General features: G+C 35.3%; 1 protein-coding gene across 2 annotated transcripts in view; it reads left to right on the plus strand.

Moving 5' to 3' along the window:
* Positions 1–19715, plus strand: part of BORCS5 (BLOC-1 related complex subunit 5) — a 74525-nt gene that overhangs the window by 68 nt on the left and 54742 nt on the right. The window contains exons 1-2 of one of the 2 annotated variants that reach the window (XM_039876377.1): positions 10–359; positions 1734–1877. In XM_039876377.1, coding sequence (XP_039732311.1) covers positions 302–359; positions 1734–1877 — 202 coding nt within the window. In that variant the 5' untranslated portion in view covers positions 10–301. Of the gene's footprint in view, positions 1–9; positions 360–1733; positions 1878–19715 lie in introns of those variants that run through there. The other variant, XM_039876378.1, reaches the window with a different exon arrangement.

Genomic DNA, 19715 nt, shown 5'->3' on the forward strand with positions numbered 1-19715 from the left:
GTGAGTGAAAGCGGCGCCGCCCGCTGGTTCGTAGGCGCGGCTGTCGCCTCACGTTCTCCGCCTCCTCTCCTCGGGTTTCCCCTAAAGAAGGCGGGCGACCAGCATCCGTCCCCACATAGGGACTCCCCCATCTCCCACCGCCCGCGCCCCTACGTAGGCCAGGGGCATCAGCCGCACACAGCGGCCCCGCTGCAGCGCGCAGACTCCGTGTAGCATCCCTGTCCAGGTCCCCGTTTCTGCCCTGTTGCCCTGTCACCGGAGTGGTGACCGCCTGTCCCGCCGTTCCTCCGCTGCCAGCACCATGGGCAGTGAGCAGAGCTCCGAGGCCGAGAGCCGACCCAACGATCTGAACTCCTCAGGTCGGTGCCCTAACTTCCACTCTCCTCCAGCCAGCCCTGTCTGCTTGCGGAGCGGGCTGCCTCCCCGTCTAGTGAGGTCTGGGACTCGGAAACAGGAATGTAAAGAAAGCCCTCACCATGCTTTTTTCTTCGGGAAGGAACAGTCACCAGTTATCCTAGCCTTAATTCCCCCGATGGAAGTGAGTGCAAGCTAAGCCAGCGTGGGCGCCCATGCTCATGATTTTCAATCAGCTGTTTCTCCCAGCTACAGCCTATTTAAAAGATAACCTAATTAATTATGGCTTTAGTACTTAATACTGACAGTGAGATTTGGCTCTCACAGTGGGTGGATCATAGGCCGGACCTCTAAGAACAAGTTCCTTCTTAAAAACGGATCTTAGAATAACCTTTTCAGAAGGGATATGTTATAGGTGTAAAATCTCTTTTAACCCTTGGGTGCGTTAGGTAAATTACTAAAAGAGGTTAAGAGACTTTTCTTGAGCAGTAAAAACAGAGATTCTAGAAGAGTGAATGCCATGTCATAGGAGACTCTAGCCTCTAGGAGGCAGGGTAGTTCTACGCATCCCTGGATCAACCTTTAAGACCTCACCACTGTGCCTGCGAAAACTACCTTCCAGAGTGTAGGAACACTTCAAAGGTTCATTCTTGCCCTAACCAGGAAGAGGATGATGTCTGGGGCTAGGGCGTCTTTAATAGTTTGAATCACTTTCCTCCAAATGGATTACGTTTTCGGAAGAGACCTGAAATTGACCTGACTCTCTAGAAGTCCTCCAAGTTTCTGAATTTTGCCTCAGCCTAGAAGGGACCTACCTTCTTGGACTAGTGCCTGTAACTTTAAGGATGAGAGGGCCAGTGCCTCAGGAATAGACCTATCATCTAGGATTGAGTATTAGGGTTTTTATTTCATGAGTAGGATCTATTAAACATACTTGGTTTTCTGTGATGGGTGTCACAAGGATGGGCCATGTATACCAATAACCCATAGACCTCCAGTTCCTTTCTTAACTCTAGCACTGTTGACCTGGGACAAGTTAACCAAATTTTGTATCCTTATTTCCTCATTGATAAAATAGGGACAGACATCAGAAAGGTCAAAGAAGTAAAAATTAAAAACACAATTTGCCTGTTCTTTTGTGTGCTGAGTAATAAAATATTTTAAATTACAAAAAAAAAGTTTCATATATACGTTTCTGTAATTTTTGAATTTTTATAAATACTATAAAATAAGGTCCTCCATAATTCATTTTCCTTACCCAAACCCCTACTGCAGGGTAAATCCGATTATTTTGTGTGTGTGACTACAGTGAAAACAGCTTTGGTGAGACAGGTAGCTAACAAACATGCAGCTCCTGAGTGGTGTAACTTTATTTTCAGTGACCCCTTCTCCAGCTAAGCATAGAGCCAAGATGGATGATATCGTGGTTGTAGCTCAGGGTTCCCAGGCCTCACGGAACGTCAGCAATGATCCTGATGTCATCAAGTTGCAAGAGATTCCAACCTTCCAACCACTTTTGAAAGGTAAGGGCTTGTATTTTGATTTATCTGGACTTGCTGGAAAGGGTTTCATAGCCCGACTATTCCCAGATATCCATCTCCTTTAGATCTTTGCTTAAATGGCATCTTCTTCATGAAACTTTCCTTGTCTGCCCCATTTAGAATTCCAGCCCTTTTCCCTGCCTGTTTTTCTTTGCAGTACTTAATGATCATTGACCTACTGCATAGTTATTGGGTCACTGTATTTTTCTGCCAGAATGTGTGCTCCACGATGGCAGGAACTTTGTTTTGTTTACTGTTGAATCCTCAGCACTTGGAATAGAGCCTGATATAAAGTAGGGACTGAATGAATGAATGAATGATGTTGGAGTTGGGCCTTACCTGTTATATTTCCATGAAAATATTTTTATTTGTGGTCTGGACTATGAGTTGACTATTACAGATCCATAGAGGAAATCTCCATGACCACTGATACACTTGTAATTAATCTTGGCAGCTGTCTTAAATGATAAGAGAGTATGTGTATTGAGGGAAGAGAGTGTATACAAACCATCAGCCCTCCTGATTAGTGTATATTGATGTAGTTACCTTTTAATATGAATTTTATTATTTAATAACTTTTTTGTAAATTTTATATTAGTAAATATATTATTATTTTCATACTCCATTAAGTAGTGGTGATGATTTTCTATTTAAAGAATTGGGTTTCTGCAGTAAGAATTTCTGTTTCCCTTTTCCCTCAAAAGATATATAAGTGAATGTAAGGTGCTGGTTTATTAACCTGGTGCAACATACAGTAATCTAATACATCTTACATTTATATAGATATTTTAAAGCCCTCCTCCCATGCATATACCATTCCTTTAATTCTTATATCATTAAATATGTTTGAATTATTTGTGCCAGATCAGATTGCTGGCTAGGTTGAATTTGAACTTTTATCATTGATGTCAAGTTCTATACTAGTTATACTATTCTACAGTGTACTTAAACAAAAATATAAAAACAAATGATACTTTATAGAGGATCCATATATCATCTCATCCTTCCTAGTTCTTTATCCGTTTCACAGATGGGGATATACAAGCTTTTGGTCTGTTCCCCATAGTCCTCAGGGTTAAACTTTGGTAAACTTTTCTGGGTCTTATATAAAACAACACATTGCATCCTGTTACCTATCTTCTTGTTAGTTTTCATCATTTTGAGGAATAATGTGATTCTCCAAAGAAGCCAACGTTAATGAAATTTCTATCTCTACATATCCTTGTACAATCAGATTAAAAGACATAGCCTTTATCTTTAGAAACTTGGAGGTGGACACTGGTATTCTATACTCTATCCCTTCTAGAGTCGAACGCAGTACTGCCCACAGTCACAGATTCATGGCTCTCCTTCCTGTTAACTACGTCCTTTTACCTCTAGTCCTGGGCGAAGACTTATGTGACCAATTTTTGTCCCTACTTTAAGAAAATACTTTAAAAAACCCAGAAATTTGAGATATATTTAATAATTTTCTGGGATTAGTGTTTTTTTAAAGTACTAATTCATATTCATATTTTATGATAATAAATTAACAAGTAGGGGAAGCATTTAGGAAAAGGCTTGGTGTTAAGGGAAGCTAACCTCAGATTTAAAATGAACACAGGAACCCTAAAAGTGAATAATTAATGTGATGTAGTTAATGCAATGCAGCTGGACTTGGTTGCATTGATACCTAGGTTTTAAGTGGGACTTGGCCACCAACTAGCTACGTTGCCCTGGCTTTGTTTTTCATCTCTTTGAATCCTGGTTGTTGATAACATTGAGAATAGGTGTGGGAGAGGGGAAAGCTGGTGAGTAGCAGGTTGCAAATAAGAGGATCTAGGATTTGGAAGGTAGAGAAATTACTTGATGAGAGTGGCGTGAAAATAGAAATACATGGCAATGTCCAGACTGCAGGAAACAAAAGCTGGTGAGCATTTAAGTTGATGCTCATGTTTCACTTGTTAAGTAGAAACATCTTGGACAATGGTTAGAGAAGAAGGGGACAATTGGGTGGAAATAATAAGTATAATTATGATAATAAAAGTAGCTAATCCCCTCCTTCCATACCTCTGCATGATAGATATTATTCTTTCCATTTTATAGATTAAAACATTGGTGCTCAGAACTTAAATCCATTGCCTAAAGTCATATGGTTACAAGTGATAGCCCATCTTGAGGTGGCATCAGGACATCGAGCGTTTAAGGATTTTGTACATAGAATAAAACTCAGTTTCCAATTCTAGCAAAGCCCATTATCCACATCACTAGGCTGCATTAGGAAACACAGTGATGGGTATGAGGCTGTTTGGAGTTTTAGGTGCAGCATTTGTTGCGCTGCCTCCTGCTTTGACATTGTTCGGCCTGGTAATTTAAAGCCCTGCCGGTTGCCTGCTGGGCGGCTGCAGGGGCTACTCATCACTGTTGCCTTTATACTCTAATCTCTTTTTACCCTCTTTACTGCTTTCAGGATGAGGCTATTTCTCAAAGTAGTAAAAGGGCCACACAGTGAGGGCCCTACCCCCCCAGGTTTGATTTCAGCAGGCTTTTATTCAAGTTAATGACAGTTTATTCTTTCAAAACAATATATTCAAGTATTACACAGAGTTCACTATTGTTCCATAATGTCATATGATGTAATGCTAATGCTGGTGGGTGATCTGCAGAGGCAGTGGCCTGGCGAGTTTGGGGCTATTCGTATGACTGAGGTAATGTTTGCATTTTTAATAAGCAAGCAGATTCTTTCTTTGGTCTTAACTCTTTTGGATAAATATACCAGAGTATAAGCTTTATACTAATGCCAAATATCTGTTCCTCTTTTTTTTAAGTCAAAAGAATTGTCTATTTTTCAGAGCAGTCTCTGAATTAGCAATTTATTTCGAAATGTAAAGCATTTAATAGCAAATTGAAAGTAAAAAATTAGAAAGAAGCAATAAATGGCCATGACATAACACAAAGTCAAAATATAGATTTGATACAAATTAGTTAGATTCCCAGGGGTTAAACAAGCTCTATAGATTTCTTACCTAAAACTTAACCACTTACACATTTTAGTGAATCTCATTATTTTATGTCATTCCATAGAAATGAAATATTCAGAAGATGAAGACAATATTGTTTTATATATATATATATAAAAAACAATAACTTTATAACGTGATTTATATATATATATATATATATATATATATATATATATATATATATATATATATATAAAGTTTAAAGATAATGAATCTATTTACTCCTGGTGTTGAATATGTGTATATATACACACATGCACAGGTGCACTCCTACACATATAACTTTCTTTGCAACCGACATTTTTTTGTTACTGACCTTGGATGCAACATAAGGTTGTTTGCTACCTAAGGAAGGGACTGTCCTTGTTACCAACAAGGGAGGTCAAACATATACAGTGTAGGTGCTTCGATGATACAAAGCAGCTTTGTTGCGAGTTCTGTGTTTGCTTGTGAAGAACATGATGTATGTGAAGTAGATTTTGACAATTAAAAAGAGCTAGGGGCTTTTCTTGGTGGAGAAAAATCTCATAGAACAGCAGTAAAGGCTCTCAAATCACATGGAATTTTGACAATTAGTGCTTGAGTTTGAAGCTAGGGAAGAATGACTCATGGAAAAGAGTGATAAGGAGAACATGAGGGAGCTGGATTTCTAGTCACCAGTTTTTTCACATCTTTCTCACCCACTCATCCATTAGCCAAACAAATAAAATAAAGATAGAAAGTCTTTGCATTTGTCAGACACCTGTTTCTGCCAGATGTCACATCTAATCTCTGCCATTAGAAAATGGAGTGCCTAAGGAGGGGATGAGAAAATGAATAGTAATCAGAACAGTCTTTTCTGTCTTAAAAGTGACCTCTAAGCCCACAGTTGATCCTAACAGTATATTTTCCCCAAAATGCCATATTTGAAAAGTTGATAACTTATTCCTGATTACTTTGTAGATTTATTTGTGTGTGTAATAGCTTTTCAGTTAACCTTTTCAATATGGCTGTTAACCAGAAAGTGAGCCTAACTCAGAAGAGTGGAAGCCCCAGGCAAATGGTCTCTTTAAATTGACTGAGAAGGTGAATCCATTTTGCAAGAGCAGCCTCACTTTTCTCCTCACCCCAGTAAATCTCTGTGCCTGCATCCATTCTTGTTTCTTTGCATTAAATCTCAGAGAAGGTGTCTATGCCTTTCTCTGAAACTTAATGCTTCTTCATTTAACCTTTTTCTTCATTCGCTGGGACTTTGCTTCTGTATTTATCTTGTCTCTAGCATCTAGCTTAATGAACCTCTTTCCTCTTGTTCACATATATAGATTTTTTCTGTCTTTTCAGTAGAAGAGACGAAAATTCTTTCTTTGACTACAATGCCTCTCCTGGCTACCATGCTTTCTTTTTTCTTATCTCTGCTGCCAAATTTACTGACTATATGGCCACTACATACTGTCTCTGCATCCTTTCTATCTCTTCTATTCTTGAAGTTCTGTTAGGCTCTCACATACATCATTTCATGAACACTTCCCTCTTTGGAAGGTTACTAGTGGTCTCTTTTCATGCCTAAAGTTTCTCTCCGTCCACATCCTCCTCCTTTACCATAGGTTTCTATCCCATTTATTAAATCTACCTTTAGCTTCATGATCCCCCCATCTCCTTAGTTTTCTGTTTTTTCCTTTTCACTTGCCTCTGTTCTTCTCTCCTCAGCATTGCCTAGTGTTCTTTTGGAGAACTGAAGTTCTAGGAACTTTAACTACTTTGAAATATAAACATCTAGATGATTCTAAGTACAGCATCAGCTTCAACTTCTTATCCATTTCTCCAACTATGAACTACAGCCAGGTTTTGTTACTTTAAATTCCATATGCCCCATCTTCCACCTATGTATGTATTTATTTATTTAAAAAACATTTATGGGACCTTATTTTTGTTAGGTGACTAAGACACATTTCAGGTACACTTGAAAAGAATATTCTGCAGTTGTTGGATGTAGTGTTGTAAGTCAAAGTGTGGTTGGTGGTGCTATTTAAATTTCCTATATCTTTAATTCTGTCACTGAAAAGTTTTAAAATCTCAAGCTGAGATTGTGAATTTGTCTATTCCTTTTGTCCTGTCTGTATACTGTTATTAAGCACATACCTATTAATGATTATTATATTGATCCTTTTATCATTATAAAATGTCTTTCTATCTTTGATATTACCCCCTATCTTGAAGTCTGTTTTGTCTTATATTAATACAGCCACTCCAGCTTTCTTACACTTGTTTGCATAGTATATCTTTTTCCATTCTGTTAATTTTAAACATGTATTCATGTCTTTATAGTTAAAGCGTATCTCTTGTAGACAACATATATTTGAGTTTCGTTTTTGTATCTAGACTGACAGTCTGTCTTTTAATTGAAGTATAAATTGATTGGTTAGATATAGGTCTACCGTTTTGCTCTTTATTTTCGATTTGTGCTGTCTGCTTTTGTTTTCTCTCATACTCTTCTTGACGTTTTAGGATCAATTGAGTATTTTTTAGTATTTCATTTTAATTTTTCTATTAGCTTTTTTAGTTGTGCTCCTTAGCATTATTTTATAGTGGTTGGTCTAGAGATTATAATATCCATACTTACCATATCGTAGTTCAAATAGAATTAATATTATACCACTTCACATAAAGTTAAGAACCTTTCAGTGGTATGATTCAAGTCACTCTCACTTCTTAGTGCTGTAGTTGTCATATATAATGCATCTCCATGTTAGAAATCTCATACACACACACACACATACACACATATATATGTTTTAAACAATCATATATCTTTTAAATAAGTTAAGAGAAGAAAAACTACATATTGAATGTTATGTTTACCCATGTATTTACCATTTCCAGAATTCTTAATTCCTTCCTATAGATTCAGATTTTCATTTGATGTCATTTATCTTTAATCTGAAGAACTTCTTATAACATTTCTTGTAAGTGCAGGTCAGCTGGAAACAAATTCTTTTTGTTTTTATTTACCTGAAAATATCAGTTTTTGCCCAGTTTCATTATAATGCTTTTTTTTTTTTAATGTAATTACCAAGTTTTTGAGGCAGTTTTGTGAGACTCTGTGAAACCTCATTTTTCAACGCACTTCTTTCACCGGTTATAGTATACATCAGTGTTTCTTGCTTGAATTAATTATATAGTGTTGGTTGCCAAATAGTGATTATCTAACTTTATCATTCCTTCTAAATTAATATTATTAGTTTGCATTTTACTGTAGGGAAAACCTTTTTCTATGCCCCATTTATTTAAGCCAGTGTTGAACAGCGAATGCCTATAATGATCTATAATCTGTTACAATCATTATTTGTTTTCAGTCTTAACATGTTCCAAATTTAGCTGGTTGGAGCACCGTCCTTCTAGCTTACAATGTTCTTTCGATATATTCTCATTATTCTTTGAACACATTTTTATTTTCTGGCATAATATAATATTTCAGACTCATTTTATTCTTCCCTGGCCCAAGCCCTAGAGTTAGGGGCCCTAGTTCTTTTAGTGGAGAATGGTGTTTAGAAACGACATGCAGGCCCTCTCATTGCATTTAGCAAGGAAATACACACACACACAGATACACGTTTACACCTACATATGTATATTTATATATTGAAAATGATGAGTTCTCAGAAATGTGCTCCACATGTTCTTTGATCTATAGGTTTATAGTTTTTATCAAATACTTTGGCCATTATTTCTTCCAATATCACACCTCCCTTTTTGGAGGACTTCCAATTTCTATGTTAGACCACTTGATATTTTCTCACAGGTCACTTACCTTTCATTAAAAAAAAAATCTTTTTCCTTTCTGTCCTTACTTGAGATAATTTTTATTTTTATGTTATGTTTAGTGGTCTTTATTTCTGTTGTTTGTCTATGCTGCTCTTAATCCCATCCAATGTATTTTTAATTTCAGATAATTTTATTTTTCAGCTTTAGATGTCCCTCTCACCTTTTAAAAAAGATTTTCATTTCTCTGCTTATCATGTTCATGTGTTCCTCTACTTTTTGAAAGAATGTAATAATCTTTAACTTTCTTGTATGCCGGTCCATAATTTTTGTTTTTTATTGAATAAACGTTTTCCTTGTTATAAGTCATATTTCCTACTTCTTTGCATGCTTGGAAAATTTTTATTATATGCCAGGCACTGTATATTTTATGTTTTGGGGTGCTTGATTTTGTTTTATTCCTTTAAAGGATATTGGACTTTGTTCTGGTGTAAGGTTAAGTTACTTGTAGTCATTTTGTTAGCACTCATCCAGGCAGCCTTTAGTCTAGTTTAATTAAGCCTCCCTGATAAGGCGTTCTCCTTCTTTGTGCTCTGCAGATGCCCCAGATATTACAGAGTCTCTCCATTCTGTGCTGGGGGAACATGAACTGCTCTTAGCCCTATGTGAGTTTCAGAAATTGCTTTCCCATAGTTTTTTCTCCAATCTTGTGGAAATGCACTTCATAAATTCACAGTTTAGTGTGCAGCCAGAGATGTGAGGGTGCCCTGTGCAGATCTCCAGAGTGCTGTCTGTGGAACTCCCACCTTTCTCGTATTCTGGACACCTCAGTCTCCCCCCTGAGAAGAGTTAACAGTTGTAGAGGCCACAGAGACACTGAAATAGTCTTAATGCTAATAAATACCATAGTTCATTCATATTTTGCCATTTTTTTTCGTAAGATGGCCTCCCTTTAATGCAGTTTAACAACACTTTTGCCACTAGATGTCACTAGGCTAAAACAATTAAATTGGTTGTAATGGCTACAACCTGTGGCAGTATTTTTGCAGTCCTTTGGTTGATTGGGTTTACCGTGTAGCATCTGGATTTCTCATAAAACCAGGTCACAGCTTGCTTCAAGCACAAGCTAGTTGGAAAATATAAATGTTCTGTGACACATTAGTAATCTATAATTAGTTATTTTAGTGTTTATCAGGACAGAAAAGGAAAAACTTTACTGCCACAGGAAACTTTTAATGACCTTAATTTTTGAAGAGAAAACTATTTTTAGTCTGTCACTTACTTAAAGAAATATTATTTTACACCAAAACTTTCTCAAGACTTGGGATTGTATCTTAATCATCTCTGATATCTCAGGGCCTAGCACAAAGCTTGGCACTTGGTAGATATTCATTCTATGTTATTAAGCATTAGGGTAGTATACTAGATGTAATAGGGGGAAAAGGCCACAAGTCCTGTTCTTAAAAAGTCTCATTTTGGAGACAAGAATCTACAAAAACATATGCCAGTTCAGGATAGGGTCCATGTACCAAATGAGCACTGCATTTATTAAATTCTGTGGGATTTCAGAGGATCAGTAGCCCTTAGAAGCTAGGGGCAGTGATTAGAGATGTCCTCAAGAAAGGTATTTAGAGATGAAAAGGGAGGGCAGGTACAAGTAAGAAAGTAATGAGCCAAGGTTCAGGGATAGGAAAATATGGGCAGTAAAGATTCAGAGAGGTAAGAACTCAAGGGCCCTGAATTTAAGGCTTATACCTGGACTTAATATTTTTTAGGGGGAGAGGACATTAAAGGACTTGGGAGTGGGCGAACAACAATAATATGTTTGATAATGCTTTGTGACTTACAAAACACTAGCATTTGAAGAAGAGTAAATTAAAGGTGATTATTCTTTGATTTTAAAATGCTTCTGCTCTAAAGTCTATGAAAAAAAATACTTCTATTTTAAAAAGATAGTATAAATGGAGAAGGCTTAGCAAAGTGCCTGGCACTTAGTAATCTCTCAATAAATATTGTTGATGATAATATTAAATCAAAAAAATATTAGGGGCATTCTACAAAATAATCGATCACTGTTTTTCATAAGAGTCAAAGTCATGAAAGACAAAGAATGGCTGAAGAATTATTATAGATTGGAGGAAACTAAGCAGACATGCAGTACAGGGTCCAGAATTGGGTCCTAGAATGGAAAAAGACATTAGCGGAAATTTTAATAAGGTGTTTAGTTTTAGTTGATTGTATTGTACAGTATTAATTTCCTCATTTTGTAATTGTAGTATGTTACACACTATGTTAATATTAGGAGAAGCTTGTAAAGAACATATAGGAACCCTGTACTTTATGCAACTTTTCTCAAAGTTAAATTATTCTAGAAATAAAAAGTTCAAAAATATAATATTGTCTTAGAAAAGATAGCAATTCTATGTTTGGTCTAAGTTTTCTATTGAGAGGTCAGATGTTAGAAGAAAAGTTTTTAGAATCTCCTACGTTGTAGAATTTTTAGGGTAGATACCTACTAGGATGGCTTAAGGCAAAGTGAATTCTCTTCAAAACAAGGAGGTAAAACTCCAGAGAATCCTGTATTCCATTTTAATATGTCTGTACATATTGTAGCTAATAGATCAGTTTCCCCAATGTCTTGGCCTTTAAGGTCTCTCCAGACTGTTTTTTAATAACCTCACCCCCCTTTTTAGGATGTTCGCAGTAATCTAATGAGGCTTCCCAGGGCTTTACTATCAACCTATACCTTGTATTTCAATTTAAAAAATGATTTCTTCCAGAATTCTGCCTATGAGCCTACTTATATATTTCCTCGACTTTATTTAGGTTATTCTGTGGGGTCAGAACAACATTGGAGGAACATCTTGTGTTTGTAGGCGTGTTGGGTATGATTAGGTTCTAAAAATCAGTGCATGAATTTTATATATAATTACAACCTTGGGAATTTTTCAAAATCCTTAATAAAGCATATTTTAAAATATATATACTCCTGTACTTTAAATGTTTAGAATAAAAGAGAAGTCTGCAAACACATGTCTGGACATTCAGACTATTTTGACTTATACAAGGAATTAGTTCGTAGATTTTGTTTTGTTTTTCTCATGATATCTTTGGTATGAGGGTATTACCGGATTCATAAAATCGGTTGGGAAGTATTTCCTCTAATTTCCTTTAAATATTGGTAAAATTCACAGCGAAGCCACTAGGCCTGAGATTTTCTTTACTTGGTATAGGTCTATTCAGATTTTCTACTTCTTCTTAAATTTTGGTAATTTTTTTTTTTTTTTTTTTTTTTTTTTTAGGAATATGGTTATTGCCATCTGTATATCATCTTTGGGATGTTTCTGTTCAGATTTTTTGCCCACTTTTTAATTGGGTCATTTGTTTTCTTATTGTTGAGTTTTAAGGATTCTTTGTATATTTTGGATATCAGTCTTTTATCAGATATGTGTTTTACAGATATTCTGTGGCTTGTCTTTTCATTCTCTTAACAGTGTCTTTTGCAGAACAGGAGTTTTTCATTTTAATGAAGTCTACCTTATTTTATGAAGTCCAGTTTTTTCTTTCATGGATCATGCTTTTGATGGTGTATCCAAAAGGTCATCACCAAACCCAGTCACCTAGAATTTCTCTTGTTATTGTCTAAAAGTTTTATAGCTTTGTGTTTTTTATTTAGGTCTTTGATTCATTTTGAGTTAATTTTTGCGAAAGATATAAACCATGTGTACTTCTAAAGGTTGTGTATTCTGTGGTCATTGGCTGGAGTGTTCTATACATGTCAGTTATGTCAAGTTGGTTGATAGTGTTCAACTCTTCCATAGCCTTACTTTTCTCTTTAGTGTTATCAATTATTGAGAGTAAGGTGGATAATTTACCTGTTATTGCTGAATTGTCTATTGCTCCTTTCAGTTCTGTCAGTTTTTCCTTCATTTGTTTTAAGGTTATATTGTTAAGTGTGTATATGTTTCTAATTATTATATCTTCCTGATGTAGCAACTCTTTGTCTCTAATAAAATGTTTTGCCTTAAAGTCTTTTTAATGTGATATTAACATAGCCACTCTCTCTTATAGTTCTCTGTATGATTGATACATTTTTTTACTTGATATATATTCTTTTACTTTAAACCCATTTGTGTCTTTGAATCTAAGGTATTTCTCTTATAGAAAGCATGTAGTTGGAGTTTGCTGTTTATCCAGTCTGACACTCTCTGACTTTGGACTTGCATTTGCCTTTTTGCTATTTTGTTTCCATATATTCTGTTCTTATCTATTTTGTTCCTCTGTTTCCTACTTGACTGCCTTCTTTTGTACTAAATACATATTTTTAGTGTACTGTTTTAACTCTCGTTGATTTTTTTAAACTATATATTTTTTGGAGATTTTTTTTAGTGGTTGCTTTAGGGATTACAATATGCATCTTTATCAGAATCTACTTCAGATTAATACTAACTTAAGTCTAGTAAAATATATAAGCTTTGCTCCAATATAACTCCATTCTATCTCTCTCCTTTGTGCTATTATCATATATATGAAAAGTCTACATATGAAAGATTAAAGATATAAATATATTTACATTCATTATAATTATATTTCAATACATTTATATTTATATATATTGTAAACCCCAAAATACAGCGTAATAGAAATTGCATTAGAAATGTTTATCTCTTTCAAAGGTGTTAAGAGAAGAAATAAGTTAAAACATATTTATATAATCTTTTATGTTAACCCCCATATTTACTATTTTGGGTGTTTATTTCTTCCTGTGACTTCAAGTCACTAACTGGGGTCTCTTTCAGTCTGAAGAGACTGATTTCTTTTTGTATTTCTTGTGATATAGGTCTACTACTAATGAGTGTACTTAGTTTTTGTTTGTCTGGAAATGTCTTTATTTTCATTTTTGAAGGATAAATTTGCTGTATATGAAATTCTTGGGTTACAGAAGTTTTTTTCCATATTCCATGTGTGTCATTCAACTCTCTTCTACCCTCCATCATGTCGTTCAACTCTCTTCTACCCTCCTTTCTTCTGCTGTTTTCAAAATTTTCTCTTTGACTGGCTTACAGCAGTGTTATATATCTAAGTGTTGATCTCTATGTATTGGTCCTATTTAGAGTTTATTAACATTCTTGAATGTGTGGATTAATATTTTTCATCAAATTTGGTAAGCTTCCCTCTTCTCTCCTTCTGGGATTTCCATTGCGAATGTGTTGGTGGACTTGATGTTGCATAGATTTCTGAAGCTCTGTTCATTTTTCTTCAGTCTTCATTTTCTGTTATTAAAATTGTTATTAAGATTCTCTATTTTCAGATTCACTGATTCTTCTCCTGTCATTTCAAAACTGCTGTTGAATTGCTCTAGCGAAATTTTTATTTTGATTACTGTACTTTTTTAACTCCAGGATTTCTGTTTCCTTATGGAGAATCTCTATTTGAAGATTTATTTTTGCCACACTTTTCTTTCTTATGATTTTCTTTAGTTCTGTGAATGTATATGTAATAACTGCTTTGAAATTTTTGTCTGCTATATCCAGTATCTGGGATACTCAGAGAGTTTCTACTGGCTGCTTTTTGTTTTGATTATGAATCACACTTTTCTGTTTCTTTATATGTATTTTAATTTTTTGTTGTGAACTAGACATTTTAGATAATACAGCACCTTTGGATTTTGATCTCTCCAAGATTTTGGTTGTTTTCTTTAACTGAGCAATTTTTGACAATTAAAAATTGTGTATATTTAAGGCATACAGTTTGATGATTTGGTATACATATGCATTGTGAAATAATCACCACAATGAAACTTAATTAATATATCTTGTTTGTCGTTTCTTTGGTAACCTGCTTGCTAAACTCTCTTTTCCCTTGATTTCTGGCCATTGACGTCTCTGCTCATTTTGTAAACTTGTTTTTATTTTTAGTTTGCTTTCCCAGGAGTTGTCCCTATATCTATATGACTTATTAGTCAGCCAGTGATTGAATAGAAGTTATACTCAACCACCTTGATACAATAAGGTTTCTGTCATCTGTCAATGGATCTTTGTATGGGTAAGTAGCACATTTAAAATTCAGGCTGTTTTCAAGTCCCTTCCATCTTTTATATTCTGCTGGGCCCTTTTGCCTCTTGGCATGCATACAGCTTCAGTGTCAGCCAGGAGTCTATGACTGGTTGGATCCTCTCAGGTTTTGCTTTAAAAGCACACAGCCTCAACCAGAAATAAACTTGCCCCAATCATGACCGTAGCCTTGTGCTAGTAGAGCTTTCGGGCCTTCTACTGACACCACCTCTGGGCATGGGTGTTACCCTCTGCTCCAAATTAATTGAGCCTCTTCCTGCTGCAGCAGAAAAAGCTGCTTGTTCTTATAACCTGCCCCATTCAGTCACATCTGCTTCAATTAAGGCAGGAGGGATAGGAGAAGCCCCAGGTCAGAATGCTACAGATTCCCATCGTTCTTATCCAAGTTTATGTGTTTTTTCAGCATTAATGCTTCTCATATTATTGTATGCCTTTAGTTTGATTTCTCAAACTTTACAAATTGGTTATTTTTATGAATTTTGTCTAGTTTTACAGTTGCTTTTTGCAGAGAGGATTTGTTTTTTGCCTTACATGGCTGTAGCAAGAAGTCATACCTGTCCCATCCATTGGCATTTGATCTAGCTATGTTTATATTTAAAGTGAGTTTCTTGTAGCCAGCATATAATTGAGTCTTGCTTTTTTATTCATGTTGAAATTCTCTGTCTTTTAAAGAATATCTTTAGCCTTCTTATAGTCAATGTAATTTCAATGTGGTTGGATTAAACTCTTCCAACTTGCTGTTTTCTTTTTGTCGCATTTGTTCCTTATTCCTTTCCCCCTCTTTTTCTGTCTAGCATTAATCAAATCTTTTTATGATCCAATTTTTCTCTCCACTATTGGCTTATTACTTAAATCTGGGGAAAAAAAAAAAAAAAAAAAAAGGCTGTATGGTTGCCCTAGGGTGTATAGTACACATATTTAATTAATTACCACTTCACTTATAGTGTAGGGTTTTATCACAGGAAGGTTTTTATATTCCAATTTCCTCGTCATATTTTGTGCTATTGTTATTATACATTTTTTCTTTTACATATGCTTTAAACCCACAATACATTGCTATTTTGGTTTTAGACCAGGGGCAGCAAACTTTTTTCTGTAAAGAGTCTGATAGTAAGTATTTTGGGCATTGTAGGCCATCTGGTCTTTGTCTCGGTTTCTCAGCTCTGTCGTTGCAGTGTAAAAGCAGCTATAGACAATACATAGAAGAGTGGGTGTTACTGTGTTCCAATATAACTTTACTTACAAAAACAGGAAGTGGGTGAAATTTGGCCCTTGAGCCATACTTTGTTGACCCCTGCTTTAGACAATCAATTATTTAGAGCTATTAAAAATAATAAAAAATATATTTCATATTTACCTTAACTTCAACCATCTCTAGAGATCTTCATCTTTTAATATAGATTCAAGTTTCTATTTTATATCATATTTCTTTTGCCTGAAGAACTTCCTTTTACATTTCTTGTAGTATGGATCTGTTGGCAATGAATTCTTTCAGTTTTTGTTGCTCTGAAAAAGTCCTTATTTCTCTTAATTTTTAAAAGATAATTCCTATCTATGTTTTCGTATCTTTTTTCTCTGATTGCCTTAAATATTTTCTCTTTTCTCCCTTTTTTAAAAAATTAAGATATAATTCAAATACAGTAAAATTTACACACTTGAACAGTTCTGTGAGTATTGATGTATCTATACAGTTGTTTAACCATTCTAACAATCAAGATGCAAAGTAGTTTTATCATTCCTCAAAAGTCTTCCTATGTCTCTCTGTAGTCAGTTTTATTCTTCACCTCAGCTTCTACTATTGATCTATTTTCCATTACTATCATACAGCCTTTTTCAGAATGTCATTTAAATGGAATTATTTGGTAATATAGCCTTTTAAGTCTGGCTTGTTTCATTTACCATAATGCACTTGAGATTCATCCATGTGCTTCTATCAGTAGTTTGTTCTTTTTTATTGCTGATCAGTATTCCATCTTTCGAATCTACCATAGTTTGTCTATAAAGCCACTCTAACAGGAGTTTTGCGGCTGTAACAATGCATGGCAGGATTGTTTTCCATAAGGTTGAATAAACCAATAAATAGTAAAACCAACAGTGTCTGAACGGATGTTTCTTAATATCCTCTTCAACACTGGGCATTATTTAAATGTTTTTTTCCTGCATAATGGAAATGTCTTTATTCCGATTGTAACAATAATATGTGCTCCTTTAAAAATTATAGAACTGTTTCCTTTCTAAGCCAACAGTTTCAGTCTCTTGTATAACATGATTTTGTATCACTCAGCCCTGTGATCTAAAGCCTGAATGTACTCCATTTTGGCCCTTTTAGAATATTACCCCTAGCACTGAACAGAGTATTCCAGGTGTGAGCTGGATCTTCTGCCTTGCTCTGCATGCTGTATTTCTTTTAATACAGCCTAAGTTTGAAGTAGATTTTTTTTGGCAGCCACATGCATTTGAGTCATATTGAATCATCTAAAACCCTAAGGTCTTTTTCACATGTGCTGATGTTAAGCCATACCTCCTTCATTCTGTATTTCTCCAGATAGTTTTTTTGACCTTCAGTGCAAGACTGCATAATCATCTGTAATTAACTGTCAGATGTAGCCTGTGTTTTTAGATTGTTGAGGTTTTTTGTGAACCCCCATTATTAACATACTATGAGTGGCCTCTGATGAGGTCACTGAAAAATCTTTAACAGGACAGAACCCAGATCAGAGAGCCAGAGGAGAACTCATGCCATCTCACAGTCAGCAGACACAGAACTCTTGCCATGTGTTAAGAATATATTTTTTTTAATTTAAGTTCTATTTAGTAGTTTTTGAGATAAGGAGATTGCCATCTTATATGTAGTTAGTGAGAGATAATGTTCAGTATTGTAAAATTTATTGAGACGCCTTTTGGTGTCTTTATTAGCACTATGTTTTGTTATATATATGTGGAAGTATATATATATATATATATATTTACAATTAATGCAGCATTTATTATGGTATCATATGTATTACCACTGTGTATATTTATTATTACTACCATACTTATTTAAAACATTGAGATGTTTTGTCTGAGACTGAAACCACATTGTGGACCACACTTTCCAAACATATGGTGGCCGTGACCACAGAGATAAAAGTCACACCATTGAAAGGAGAATAAAAATTCTATTTTAAGACCTGCTCCAAACCTAAATAGTGTAGCAATGTCATGGCTGCTGCTAATTTAGACTGCATGAAATCAATAAAGAGGAACTGCTAGCCAGGGATAGTTAATATCCAAAAGCAAAAATATATATAAATAAAGAAGGTAAAATAAGTTTCATCATGATATCCACTGCTTTCTTTGGAAATGGTCTTTGAGCATTAGTAAATAAGCATGTTAGTAAAAGCACTGTATCAGGCAATGTTTTGTAGTAATACAATAAGGAAAAATAGGTCAAGGCATGAATAATTATAGAAAGGAAACCAGACTCATAAGGGGAACATATAAGAAAAGGTAAGTCATTTGGGAGTCTGGTCTGAAGGCCAGAGGAAAGCTGACATGAACACTGTGGCCAGATGGGCTTTATCTTTCTGCTGTTCTTTCCACTTCCTGCCAGTATACTGGATGAGATTGAAACAGTATCAAGGCAGCCCCACATATTACAAGTGCTAGATGGAAATGAAAAAAATGTTCCCAGATATGAGCATAACTCCCTTTGGTTAGACAACTAAGCCATTCTTTTAGCAAGTTGAAGCCAGCCCTCCTCTGACTTGCAGTAAATGCTGGCAAGAAGCTGCAGTTTGGGGGCCTCTTTATTTTGGCTTTGTTTTATCCATAGTTTTGCTTTGGTAACACTCATTCACTCTTTTTCCAAATGGGGCCAGGAGACAGGTTGTTGAGGCAGATGCTCTGGGTTCAAATAGAAAGTATGTAGAAAGACATTAACTATCCCTAGCCAGAGTTTTTTCCTAGGCCTATACAAATAAATGAATTTTTAATGAACATTGATAATTCTTTCTAATTAATTTTGCACACCTCTGCCAGAATTTTTCTTAAGCCTAACTCAATTATATGATACTTGTTCAGCATGTTTGGTTGCTCCATATTGCCTGCTAGATTCAGATCTGAGCTCCTCAGCTTGACATGAAGACCTCAAGAAGTCTTTACATCCTCATCTCCCACTGCTTGTATGTGTCTTGAGCTCCAGGCCAAATTGGACTACTTTCCTTGCTTTACCACCTCCCAGCCCTTGCTCATGCTGTTCTATCTGAAAACTGTCTTCTCTACTGTGGCCTGCTAAAATCTTACTGTTCTTTAAGATTTTGATTGTTCATTTGTTTAACAAATGTCAAGTGGTTACTGTGAGCTCTAGGCACTGTTCTAGTAGGTGAACCTCTAGCAAAATACAAAGTTTTGGCTCTGGTAAAGCTTACCTTATAATAGTTCACCCTACTGGAATGTAAGTTTGTTTCAAGACATCTCATCATCTTTTTTACTTTCTCTAAATTAATATAATACAATTTTATACAAGTCATTATAAAGAGTTAGAAAAAGGTAGGATATTTGAAGTACATTTTAATATACTTTAATTTTTAAAGTATGTGTCCCAAATGTAGAAAGAAACAAATGTAACTAAAGATAGGCATAAAAGAGTGGTATGGACTTGAATAGTGTCAGGATACATAAAAGCTAGGATGAACAGGCTTCCAAGTTGAGGGTCATGAAGGATAACTAGAAATATAAAAAGTAATATTCAGAACAAAGGTAGCAAGCAGATGTAGTCAGCCTCCTACCAACTGAGATCATTTCGATGTATAACAAAGCAGAACTTTGCTTCCATACTTTCTGTCAAGAAGAAAGATAATTAACTGAAAATGATAGAACAAAGGAGTAGCTAAAATCCCAGATAGAAGTCTTTGTAAGTGCAATTAGCTGGTCAAAATGCATTGTTTTCTGGTGCTTGTCTCCACACCTCCACTCCATCCCCCTACCCGTCTCCTTACCTCACAAGCCCAGGGAACTGAGAG

The sequence above is a fragment of the Pteropus medius genome, unplaced genomic scaffold (assembly GCF_902729225.1).
Source record: "Pteropus medius unplaced genomic scaffold, Ma_sr-lr_union100, whole genome shotgun sequence".
NCBI lineage: Eukaryota > Metazoa > Chordata > Mammalia > Chiroptera > Pteropodidae > Pteropus > Pteropus medius.